The following is a 13,077-nucleotide window of genomic DNA, read 5'->3' as shown; positions in this document are numbered from 1 at the left end:
CTTTCACAGACATTTGAGAATGAAGCTAAATGGTGTCCATCTTTTAAAAAACAAACCTTCAAGCATTTGTGTTTTTTGCTTCCTTTTCAGACAACAGAAGATCAAAATACTGCTCCAAAACATGGCTTCATCACTGCTTGCTAACTTGCTAACATTAGCCGCAGTTCTGCTAAATTCAGTACGATGTGTGGGAACAATGGCAGAACTCAAAGCCGGATCCCCACTAAGATTCACGCACCACCTCTACAACTCCACCATCGATGAAAACTCTGGTGTGGGGTCGTACGTGGAGACACCGGTAAAAATGGGCTTGGAGATGGCGGACGCCTTCTGGGAAATCAAATATGTGATTGTCTCAGGGGACGACGGCGGCTATTTCCAAGCGGAGGGCGTAAAAGTTGGAGATTTTTACTTCCTGAGGATCAAAACTCAATATGCGGCACTCCTAAACAGGGAAGTGAGAGATGCCTATACACTGACTGTGGAGGCCACTGAGAGCACTCAGGAACTCCAAGCCAAGACCAAAGTGTTTGTCCAGATTCTGGACACAAACGACCTCAAGCCTCTTTTCGACCCATCCTCATATAGCGTGACCATCCCTGAAGACACACCACTTCAATCCAGTCTGGTCAGGGTTAGCGCGGCGGATGCTGACATGGGCAGCAACGCCGAGTTCTATTACTCATTCACCATGAAATCCCATCCGTTTGTTGTAGACCCTTTCAGTGGCACTATCAGCCTATTGAAGAAACTCAATCACACCCGCAACGAGCGATACGAGCTCACTGTGTTAGCCGAGGACAGAACCAAAAAGATCTCTGGCGTTCAGAAATTTGGCAATGTTGCAAAGGTGAACGTGAAAGTACAAAAAGCCGCTGCGTCTTCTCCGGTGATCAAACTTCCCACGGAACAATCAGTCTCAGCAGATGGCACAGTGACGATCAGTGTCCACGTTGAGGCAGGACTCAAACCTGTCAAATCACTTCACATTGTCAGTGGTGATCCTCACAAGAACTTTGAGGTCATCCCTATGTTATTGCAGGGAGGTGACTTCCAAGTAGTCTCGATCAAAAAGATCATCTGGTCACAAGACCCATTTGGGTTCAATCTGTCCTTACAAGCTCAAGACATCAGCTCTCCCAGTTTGATGTCTCCCATTGCTAAGATCCACATTCCTGCCTTTCATTACCGACCCTTGTCGTTCTTGGAAGACACCTATATTGTTGTCCTCAGTGAGATGTCTCCCCCGAAAACCTTTGTTGCAAAGGTTTCAGTTGATTCCAGCAATGTGACGTACAGTGTCAAAACGAACCCAGACAGCTCTAAATTCAAGATAAATCCCAAAAGCGGGATCATCATTACCAGGGAGACGTTTGACTATGAGGGTCAAGATCACTATGAGTTTGACATACTGGCCAACGGAGGCGAGGCTAAGGCTCACGTCGTGGTCAAGATCGCAGACGAGAATGACAACAGTCCAGAGTTCACATTATCCTCCTATCTGACCACGGTGGATGAAAACAGCCCCATCGGCAGCAGCCTTTTGAAAATAAAAGCAACAGACAAGGATGATGGGAAAAACAGCTTTGTGACTTATGCCATTGCCAATGCAGAACTCCTGCCGTTCGCAATAGACCCCTTTACAGGCGTCATCTTCACTACTGAGCACATGGACTATGAGCTCATGAAGCGGTGGTACCACTTGAGGGTTTGGGCCTCAGACAGTGGCGAGCCGTTCTGTCGGGTCAGCGAGTGTGCTGTCACAATCACCCTCAACAATCTTAATGACAACATGCCTCTTTTTGAGAGGGTGGGCTGCAACGTCACAGTACCCCCAGATCTCACCGTTGGTCATGCGATCGTGGAGCTGCCAGCTATCGACTTGGATGAGCTGCAGCAGCTGCGCTATGTCATTGAGTCAGGCAACGAGCTCCAGATATTTACCATTGACTCTGTGTCAGGCGAGATCACCCTGAAGCGTGCAATCCCGCCGGATGTACATTCATTCGATTTGGGAGTCGTGGCCTCCGACGGGGAGCACCGATCAGAGGCTTCAGTGGTCCGGGTGACGGTCACCAGCTTGGGCGACGAGCCAACGGTTAGCTGTCAGGAAACGTTCATTTTGAAACAGCTCACCGACAAACTGATCGAGTCAATCAAACCCATCTGGACTGAAGATGTGGCGGATACATCCTCCGATATTCACATCACAAACAGACACTCCCCTATATTTAACTCTGGCATTCCCAGCTCTTTGGATCTCTCAGAGGACTATCCACTAAACTCCACAGTGGTCCGCTTGTATGCGTCAGACCATGACACAGGCTTTAATGGTATGCTCGTGTACACAATCTCCGGTGGGAACGAGGACGGCTGCTATGCTGTCGACACATTCTCTGGCGACCTTCGTCTAGTTTGTCGGCTTGACCGAGAGAGTAAAGAGTTCTACATTCTGAACATCACCGCCTATGATCTGGGAACCCCGCAAAGGTCTGTGTGGAAGTTTCTTGCAGTGAATGTCCTGGACGTAAACGACAACCCACCTCTTTTCGATCTGCCCAGACATGTGATTCGCATCCCTGAAAACACCAAAGTAGACTCTGTCATTTTCACAGCCCACGCAACTGATTCCGACACGGATGCGAGCGGAAACATCAAGTACAGTCTGTTGACATCTACCGACATATTCCAGATTCAAGAGGTAACAGGCGAGGTGGTGGTCACGGCTCCGTTGGATCGAGAAACCTCACCCAGGCATGACCTCTGGATCGAAGCCAGAGACCAGTCCAGACTCACTCCGTCTATGTTTGCCACCCACCACCTTGTAGTAGTACTTCAGGATGTCAACGACAACCCGCCCACATTTTTGACAAAGGTTTACAGAGTCAAAGTTCCGGAAGATTTACCAGTGGGAACCTTACTGATCTGGGTGGAGAGCGTGGATTCCGATCTGGGTGGCGGTGGCCTCATCACCTACAACCTTAAGAACACAGAGAGGGGGATGTTTCGCATGGACTCCTCCACTGGTGCCTTGACCCTGGAGAGGGAGTTGGACTTTGAGCGATGGCCGTCGTACAACCTCACTGTCCGTGCCGTCGACCACGGCCTCCCGCGATCCCTTTCGTCGTCCTGCTTCGTGGAGATCCAGGTGTTGGATGTCAACGAGAACCTCCACCGGCCGCTTTTCTCTGAGTTTGTGTATGAGGCCGTGGTGATGGAGGATGCCGTGGCAGGGACAGCGGTGCTCTCGGTGACGGCCATAGACAAGGACGTGGGCCGAGACGGCGTCATCCGGTACCGCATCCACGAAGGCTCTGGTCTCGGAGTGTTCACCATCGATGACGAAACAGGTAAGTTTTAACAATAAACTTTCAAATGATTAATATCAACGTGAACAGCATAGAACTACAGTGGTTTGAACCTTTTGCCTCACTGTCGATTTTTGGTTCAGGGTTCATGCCTTCCTTTCTGGCTTTTGCATATCCCCTCAATGCTTGGATTTTTCTAAGATTTCCTGCCATATTCTAAAAATATGTATATAGCAGTCCAGCCACCAGTCTTTTTTACCTTGCGCCAGTGCACACGCCAGGCTCCAGTATGTGAATTTGCTATCAAAACATCCCCACATAGCACTTCAAAAGGTTTGAGCAGCATCATTAAAAAAGGACTGACAACACATGTGCAACACAAAATCACACACAAAATGCAAAAACTGTTTACACCTATATGTATTTGAGGAAGGTATTTGAAATGAAACTGGATGTGCAAGAGGCATGATTATGCAATCTGTTTTCAATTCACCACCTCACCACTAGCATTTCTAAATTTCCTTTTCTCCAAAATGTGTTTTAGGTTAGTTGTTGGATAGGTGCAGGAAGTTGCGTATGCATCTTTCAGGTTCCATTTTGTGTGTACACAGTGTGATATTTCCTAGCCTTTCACACAAAATGTGTCCGACATGCCCATCATGTGTAAACCTAACAAAAAAGTCTCACAAAAAAATAGGCAAGGCAAGGCTGATTTATTTATATAGTGCATTACATACACAAAATTAAAAAATACAACATTTAAAAGGCGTTTACAAACAAAAAAAATTTAAGACATTTAAAAGCAAAGTAAGGAAGTAAAAAAAATATTTTACTGAAATTACTAGAATAACATAATGCAAGAACCAAAATTTTGGAAAAATTTATATAAATGTTTTGATATGTGCAAAAACAAAACAAAACATTTTTTAACCTGGATTTTAACCCATTTGCACTTGGGGTTGACTTAAGTTCTGTTGTCATCCATTCCATTACATTTGCATGCAGCATGACAGCTAAATGCTGAGTCACCATGTTTTCTTTGAACTCTGGTCTTTGCATTCAGTGATTTACAGGCCAGTAGCACCATTTTAAAATAGATTCTGCGAACGACAGCGTAAATCCTTTAGGGCTGGAATAATATGTTCTGATCTCTCTGTTCTGTTTCCAACCTGAGCTGCAGCATTCTGAAAGAGCTGGAGCTACTTGATGCTCTTTTGAGAAAGTCCAGTCAGAAGAATATAAAATAATCAAGTCGCCTGGCGGTAAAAGCATGGATACGCTTCTCCTGGTCTTCTTGGCACATGCAACACTTCACTGATGTTTGTAAGCTGCTGTTTTAGTGATTGGATGAGATGATGAGGATGAGACTGCTGAAAGTTCGCCAAATAGTGGATTTGCGCTTTTGGCATCTGTGAAACTCGAGTATCTCATTAACTAAGTGTAATAAATAGCAGGCAGCTTTCCCATCCAAAAGGTACATCGTGCACCTTAGCTGCCGATAGGGCGGGATGACACACAACATGGTATTGCCTCGGGGCATTGGACAAGGTGCTTTGTCTGTTTTTTCATCAGTGTATATCTTTTTTTTTTTCTTTTTTTTTTGCTCAACACACCCCCTGCGACCCCTCAACAAATGACTGAGCATTCCATTAGCCTGCCGCTGCACTTACGGCTCAGATAAAATCAGGGCAAATTGAGTTCTCTGTCAAACAGGCGGGAAAAAACAGCTAGTTTGGTGGTGGTGTTTCCCAGATTGGGATAACATAATGGCTCAACAGTGTAGAAAATTGATTTTGCTATTTTTTTGAAAGACTCCAGAAGTCTTTTAAGTTTGGATGTAACTTTGTCATAACAACATGTCTATGACATGCTTTTCGTCAAAATACCCTAACGATAAAAAACTATAGCTTATTTAGGAGGCAGAACTTTCTTGTGTAAGTGAGCAACTGGACATTCCGCCTTTTATACTTCATTAGCATGTTGCTAGGGCGTTGTGACCAAGTAAGTAACTTCCACTTGTGAAAGAAGGCTTGTGAAAAAAGCATTTCATGGACTCGTCAATTAGTGAGCGATCCCTGCATACACCACATGCCAGTTTACATTCCCTTGATGACTGCAGTGAGCAGCAGAGACTATCAAATGTCAAACAAGTGCCCATAAAGAAAATAAAAACACTACACTAGAAGGTTGGGTTGGGACTAAGTGGATATCATCAGCTTGAGCAAGAAGAGCCCTGAGTGAGTGGGGAAAGAAGCAAGCACCTGTTAAGAAAAATTTAAAATATATTTTTTTCACTCATGCAGGCAGCACTTCATGTTCTGCATTGTGTGCATGTGACTGCATGGACACGTCAATGAGCACAAATTCTATTTCTCCCACCTTTAATACATCAACAACTTCACTGAGCAATCAAATTTGTGCCGCATATTAGAGGCTAACGCTAATTTGTGCATGCATGCAGCTCTGCTTACCTTACTGGAAAATTCTCACCCCTGCAATCCAAATATATTGTTCATACCATACGATGTCTACATAGGTGTGATCCGGACAACCCGGCTGCTGGACCGGGAAAATGTTCCCCACTACTGGCTCTCCGTGGTGGCCACCGACCTCGGTACAGAGCCCCGAGCCTCCTGGACGCACGTCTACGTGGACGTGCTAGACATCAACGACAACCCTCCAGAGCTTTCCCAGCCCGTCTACTTCGCAACTGTCCCGGAGAACGTGGATGCCGTCGCGTCTGTCATCCTGGTGGAAGCATCGGATGCTGACGCGTCCTCGCAGGGGCGGCTTTCATTTCACATGACAGAGTCGCATCAGACGTACTTTGATGTTGATCACGAAACAGGTTAGTGACATTTTTAACTAATGGCTGTAAAGCTTCATCCTGAACCTCAATTGATCTGAGTTAGTTTAGCCTTTTAAGGGATACACATGAATATGCGTTTGGACACATACAGTAACTTTAGATACAGCCTGCATCTGGCCTAGTTTTGTGTTTTGGAAGCAACAACAAAAATGCATTTACAAAACCATGTTTTTTTTAATCCTCAATTTGTTTTTATTGAATTCCGTGTCTGACATCTGTGCTGTGCTGCACTGAGATGTGATTTGGCAGCTTTTCAGTGAGTGCGACTTTGAGAAATTTGATGGCAGATACAGATCCATAAGCCTCTGAGAATAATACTGGACTAAATTATTTCTTTTTTTTATTTTTGCCATTTTGCCTTTTGGATTTGATTTAGTAGTTTATGGCTGCGTTGAAATCTGGGAGAACTATATCTTGATGATTTATATGGCAATCATTACTTCTTCTGGATATTTGTTACAGAAATTGTACTTTAGTATTCCAAACATTCATCAAATCTATCAATATTTCATCAAAAATGATAAATACTATTCACTTATATTAACATGTTGAGTGATGCAATGGCACCTGAACTAAAGCACAACTTACTTTCAGTCTTCTGTCATTCCCCCGAACCTCACTTCCGCCTTGTTTTATGTGTATGGTATTAAACTTTGATGTAGGCCATCAATCTTTACTCTATTCAGTTTTGCACTTAACTTGCACTAACCTACTCTTGTTCTCAGTAGCTTAAATATGAATTATGGTTGAAAATGAATTGCATCAGGCCCTTAATGCTTTTTTAATGAATCTTTAATGATTATTTAAAAAAATAAATAAATAAAAATAAAGCAATCCACAGGTATTGTCTGTTTTCCCCTTGACAAATTGATGGTGTAATTAAATCTGTTGTGATGAAACAACAGCGCCAGGCTGTGACATGTCGGTGCATCTGTTTAGTGTGCCAGCATGCAGGCAGCGTAAAAAGGAACTAAATGCCACTTTAAAGAGGCTTGCGCTGGAATGTGTACCTTTCACAGAGATTGATTGATTTGGTGTGGATGTCACGCAAATGTTTTGGCTTAAGGGCCACCGAAAAAGTGATGAAAAATGGTGTAGTGTACATAACAGACCAGTTGTAGTAGTGTCGTAGGAATGAGAGTAAGAGATTTGTCTTTAGTTTTATTCCTTGCAAGAGAGGAAATACTGTTCTGAATGCAAACATACTACTGTTTGAAAGGTGTTGGATTTGATGTGGTGTTGAAACAATAGCTTGGAGAAAGGATGCTTAATAGAGATGTCTCCAACCTGTCTAAGCAGAGCCTCAGGGGTCACAACCATGAACACCTTGACAGTATTCAGGTTCAGTGAGGTCAGTCACTTTCTCTTAACTCAACTTTCTGTCACGAGCACTTAACAACAACTGCGGCTGTAGCAATTTGCTGTAAATAAAACAAAAGAAAAAAATCGGCAAAAAATAGCATTAAATGTCCTTTCCTAATTAAAATATGCAATGGCTACAGATTCCTCTACGTTTGCATTTAGCATCCAAAAAGAGGTGCAATTGTATTCCCTCATATTGCACATGTTGTGTGAAGCTGTTAGCAGATGAGAGGAGCAAGATCGAAGTCTCCACTCACCGTGTATGAGGGCGCCGAGATACTGAAATTGTAATCTCGTGATCACAGCATGCATGACGTCACTCACGCTACAAACTAGCTTTGAATGTAAACAAACAACGTCCGTTTTCTAACAACCGACAGTACGTCTGTTGGTGAGTAGCACACGTACAAAACGATTAGTTTAATCTCCCATCGCATTTAGTCCTCTCTCTTGCTTTACTTTACTTCATTTTAGCAACGTTTAGCAACCAAGCACCTGCTGGTTGTAGCATCGCAGACAAGTGGCGTAAGTCTAATCGTGTCTGAAACGGAACGCACAGCGTACCAAAAATTCAATGACAAAAAAAAAAAGGGGGGGGGGTGCAAATTTAGGAGAAAATTAGTGTAGCTATTGTAACAGGCTGCCAACTTACAAGCTGCTCTTTCATCTTTCTTACAGAGACCTCAATGATCAACCTCCTCCATCCTTGGTGGATCTGGTGTCATTTTATTGTCCTGTTATGTCAGTGCGTTGTGCTGACTGGCGTTTACTTAATGTCCGTCGCACGAAATTAAAAACTAAAGATGATAGAACGTTGCAGTCCGTTTCCCCCAAATTGTGGAATCTGGTTCCAGATGAGATAAGAGCTGCCTTTTCTGTAGACATAAAAAATAAATAAATAAATAAATAAGTTTCTTTAGACAAGCGTTCTAGTAAAAATGGATTGTTATTGATTTGTGTGTTTTTGTATTAGAGCGAACTACAGTTCACTCGGGGGTGGGTTGCACACCGCTATAGCTGAAAATCTTTACAATTTACTTAAACACACAAGTGCTTCTTAGTATCCCTCCAGATTGCACTTTACAAAACCATTAAGTAATCACATAATTAAATAGAAGGTTTCGTCCCAATGCCCCATTTGTATTATGTGTTAGCATTAGCATTAAGCTAGCAGACTAAAGGCTAAAATATTTTTTTATTCTATGGCTGTGTTCATTTTGACAGTACGCTCAACCCCTTCAGACCCATAGATGGTTACAGTGGACATGACATATTCGCGTGCCTAAACCAATAAAACGCATAATTGGGATGATGTCAACACTTCTGGTTCATGATTGGATCTTAACTAACCAATCACAATTGCAAGTTGATTTGCATGATGTTCATTTAAAAAATGTTTTGCTTATAAGCTTATAGGTTTGCAACATGTTGCAGCCATATTATCCTGGGGTCTACTATAACAACTAAAAACATGAGATACCCCCCCCCCCCCCCCCCCCGAAAAAATTAATAATTGCCATGTTGTTCTTATGTGGGAAAAGAGTCAAAATCAGCATTAAAAAAGTACATTTTGCCAAGCAGAAAATAATGTGGGTCTGAAGGGGGAAGAATTGCCCGCAAGTGCTACTTATTGTCAAGTGAGTTGAGTTTGCTGCCCGCCACTACACAGCCTTTGTTTTTCAACTTTGCGCTTGCAGGTCAAAGCAAAAAAAAATTGTAAGTTTAAGCGGATTTGTGTTCAAACTCTCTCTCTGAGAACTGCTTCATAAATAAAATGCACCTACTACTTATGTCATACTTGACTTGTGATGGCAGGGAGAGCTGATCCCACAGTTTTGGACTATTTAAAAAATAAAAAGGCGTCTTTTTGTGGTGTTATTCGAGACCTGAAGCGACTGTGAGACTCCCGCCAGAGCGGATGTTCACCCCTCCGCATCCACTTTGCAAATGAATCCATCACAAGCTCACCGTTTAGCACTCATTTTCACGTTTGCATTTGGCAGAGTGCAAAAAAAATAGCGATTTCCTGTCTAGTTTCAATTGACAACATGCCACATCCCTTAATTCGACTGACTACAAGTCTGAGCAGAAGAGGCCGAGCGAGAGGTTGGCTGGGCGTGTCGCTCAATCAAACTCAATGCATTCTTTTCAAATGTCACCCTTAAAGAGAAACGGGGCAAAGTGCAGGCCCTCGTGTCGCTGCACGTTCTCCTTTTAGGAGACACGAGGTGTAGGCGAGTGTGAACTTTGATGCGTTTCAGGCCACCGCCGCGCTGGCAGCAAGCTGCTACAAGCTAAGATGCACACATAGTTCTACTGTTTGTCCACACCCTCGGGACACTAAACAGCAGCTTTGCATACAAGAGCTTGGGGGTGGTGTTGAAAGAGCGGAAAGACCTTGTTGCAGTTGCATTTTGGCCTTTACTTAACCTCAGGAATATTTTGGAGACTTAACACTTTTTTTTCAAAGTTATTTTTTATAATGCAAATTAGCCTACTACGGAAGCGTATTGGATTCACTTGGGGAAAAACATCCTGTTTTTCTGACTCATTTCTCAGGGAGCTTTAGTTTTTTTGTTTTTGTGTTTTATTTGATATTTTTTTCCCATGTTTTTTTTTAGTAATTTTTTCTCAGTTTAAAAAATATATATTTTCCTCTGTTTTTCTGAATACATTTTTTTCTGTTTTTCGGAGTATTTTTTCTGTTTTATAAAATAATTATTTTCAGTTTTTCTGAATATTTTTTTAAAAGTGTTTTCCCTGACTGATTAGAAAACAAACCACAATACAGTATACACATTCATTCCTTTATTGAGAGCGAGTAAGTAAACATGACCATCTGATTGCATATGGAGGTATGCGGGAAAGTGTTCCACTATTAGCGAGTCTGCAACAAGTCACTTGGCAAAAAATATAAATAATATAACAAAAATAATAAAAATAATAAAAATAAAAATACTCCAAAAAACAGAACACCAGCTCTGTTTTTCGGATTTTTTTTTTTCAGTTTTATTGAATATTTTTTTTCTGTTTTTTTTTCCCCCCTGTTTTTCTGAGTAATTTTTCCTCCTGTATTCTAAATAATTTTTTTCAGCCTGATTTGGGGAATATTTTTTTGACAGAAAAAAAAAATCCAGTAAAACAGAAATATTTGTTTTCATTGCATTTTTTTGTAACCTATATCGTAAGCTCTGATGTCAAACATAATTGAATTTATTGATATTGTACTGTATATATTTGAATTATTTTATCAAATAAGAACCTCTATTTAAATGACTTATTTTATTATTGTATTTACATAAGAAATGCAAAATAACCTTTGAAAACAGTATCACAGCAGAACAGATGCGATAAGGGCATGTATAAGATGAACCTGAGTATCTCAAAATGAAACATCTAAATTATGCATTAAACCACAAAAGGTGGTGGACTTTGCAACCAAACAGTGCTGATTAATTCCTTTTACATGCATTTTTTCCACACTTTTAATATGTATTTTTCATTTGCAAGAAAGTGTGATGCTCTGTGATCCAAATGGAGCAAATGTGTGACAACACACTGCGATCAATGGGCTGATATCAAGCTTTGTAGTAGATGTACCAATCGGCGCTTGCTGAAAGTGTCAAGAAGTTAGCATGAGAATACCATGAAATTGATCTCTTTTGACTGATCACACCAAATCGCCACATTTGCATATATTGGTTATGAATGTAAAATGTCAGCATGCTTGGTCATAAATATTGAATGTTTTAAAGGCAACACAGGCACTGCGAATAGTCTCCATCAAGAGATCTTCGTCTTCATTATTGAAGCCGAATGCAATAAGATCAAATAAATAAAAAGGTTGCCAACCAGCATAATAACCTACTAGAATTATCACCCTTTACACTGTATTTACGATTCCCACAATAATAATTCATCCTAGTTATGATGTGATGCAATAAGTCCGTCGAATAACGATAATGCTTCATTGTAATTTACGATATTATTCGCTCCAAATTGAATTTACAGCAGTCATGATACGATTCACTCCGATCACGATGCGACGAGTCAGGCCAATTACAATATGATATAATTCAGTCCAGTTCTGATATTACTGTTTCCAACTATGATACGATTCACTCCAATTATCAATTTGCGCTTCAAGTACGATACGATTAACTCCTATTATATTCTGATATATCATACCTCCAACCTGATTCACTCTAATTACGATGTGATAGAATTTATTTTCACTAAAATGTGATGCTTAAGCTTCACTACAATTTCTATTCACTTTCCTACATTTATGCTAAGAGTAAACCCAATTAAGATACAATTCAAATAAATTATAGTACAGATAAGGTTTGATAGAATCATTTATTGAAATTAGGATATGATTCACTTATACCCATTAAAATGCCATGCAATAAGCATCACTATAATGTTGATATGATTCCCTGCATTTATTGACTCGATCCCTATTAAGATAATTATGGTACAGTAGGATATGCAATTTATTCAAATTATAATACAATTTATCGACACACTGCCAGCAATATATGATACAGTCACAGTATGTACAGTATAAAGCAAATCCAGACATGATACGGTTTACACTTACAATATTTCAATCAGCCTCTCTGAAGTCGATCAATAACAATGAGTTGCTTTCAATAGCATCTGACAAGTCAACATCTGAGTGACAGGGAAGGTGTCACAGAAGACGACAGGAGAAAAACCTTCCCAGACAGGCTTTGTTTGTCTTTGCGGGGTGTTCACTGGCCCAGTGAAAGCTCCTAATGACTAAAACACTCTTGCTTAACGTGCACACCTGTCCACATGGTAGCCTACCGGGGGGGGTTAACATTAGGGCTTGTTTGCTCTGCTGTCAATGTGCCCACCCATAACCCCCCGCGGGCCTCAGCGGGGTCTCGGCTCGCGGTAAAAAAAAAACATCTCCCAACCTACAACACCATCAAAGTTAAAGCTGCTAGACTGACTCTCACAGACCACCAGGCACTCATGTTTATTAGGGATTTTTGGCCATTTCCAGTTGTATTTTTTTTTACACACCCAACTCCATTTTATCTATAAAGTTCTTTCATTTCAAGGGAAAGGAAAATAAAATAAAATAAAATAAAAAACAATAATACATTTTCCCTTCTTCTTTTCCTTTCGGCTTTTCCCTTCAGGGGTCGCCGCAGCGAATCAGTTGCCTCCATCTAACCTCTGCTCTCACACCATCTACCTTTATGTCCTGCATCCATAAACCTCCACTTTGGTCTTCCTCTAGACCTCCTGCCTGGCATTTGGAAACTCAACATCCTTCTGCCAATATACTCACTATCTCTCCTCTGGACATGTCCAAACCATCTCAGTCTGGCATCTCTGACTTTATCTCCAAAGTGTGCTTTCCCTCTGATGTACTCATTCCCGATTCTATCCATCCTGGTCACTCCCAAAGAGAACCTCAGCATCTTCATCTCTGCCACCTCCAGCTCTGGCTCCTGTCTTTTCCTCAGTGGCACTGTCTCCAGACCAAACAAGATCGCTGGT

The 13,077-nt window shown here is 41.5% G+C and overlaps 1 protein-coding gene across 1 annotated transcript in view; it reads left to right on the top strand.

Annotated features, from left to right (window-relative positions):
- fat2 (FAT atypical cadherin 2) overlaps window positions 1-13,077 on the top strand; it is a 100,623-nt gene that overhangs the window by 16,806 nt on the left and 70,740 nt on the right. Inside the window, exons 2-3 of the mRNA XM_077577580.1 lie at window positions 91-3,350; window positions 5,845-6,156. Coding sequence (XP_077433706.1) covers window positions 91-3,350; window positions 5,845-6,156 — 3,572 coding nt within the window. The remainder of the gene's footprint in view (window positions 1-90; window positions 3,351-5,844; window positions 6,157-13,077) is intronic.

Source organism: Vanacampus margaritifer, chromosome 10 (genome assembly GCF_051991255.1).
Source record: "Vanacampus margaritifer isolate UIUO_Vmar chromosome 10, RoL_Vmar_1.0, whole genome shotgun sequence".
In the NCBI taxonomy this organism is placed as follows: Eukaryota; Metazoa; Chordata; class Actinopteri; order Syngnathiformes; family Syngnathidae; genus Vanacampus; species Vanacampus margaritifer.
The sequence above is the reverse complement of the archived record's forward strand: the minus strand, read 5'-3'. Positions and strand labels throughout refer to the sequence as shown.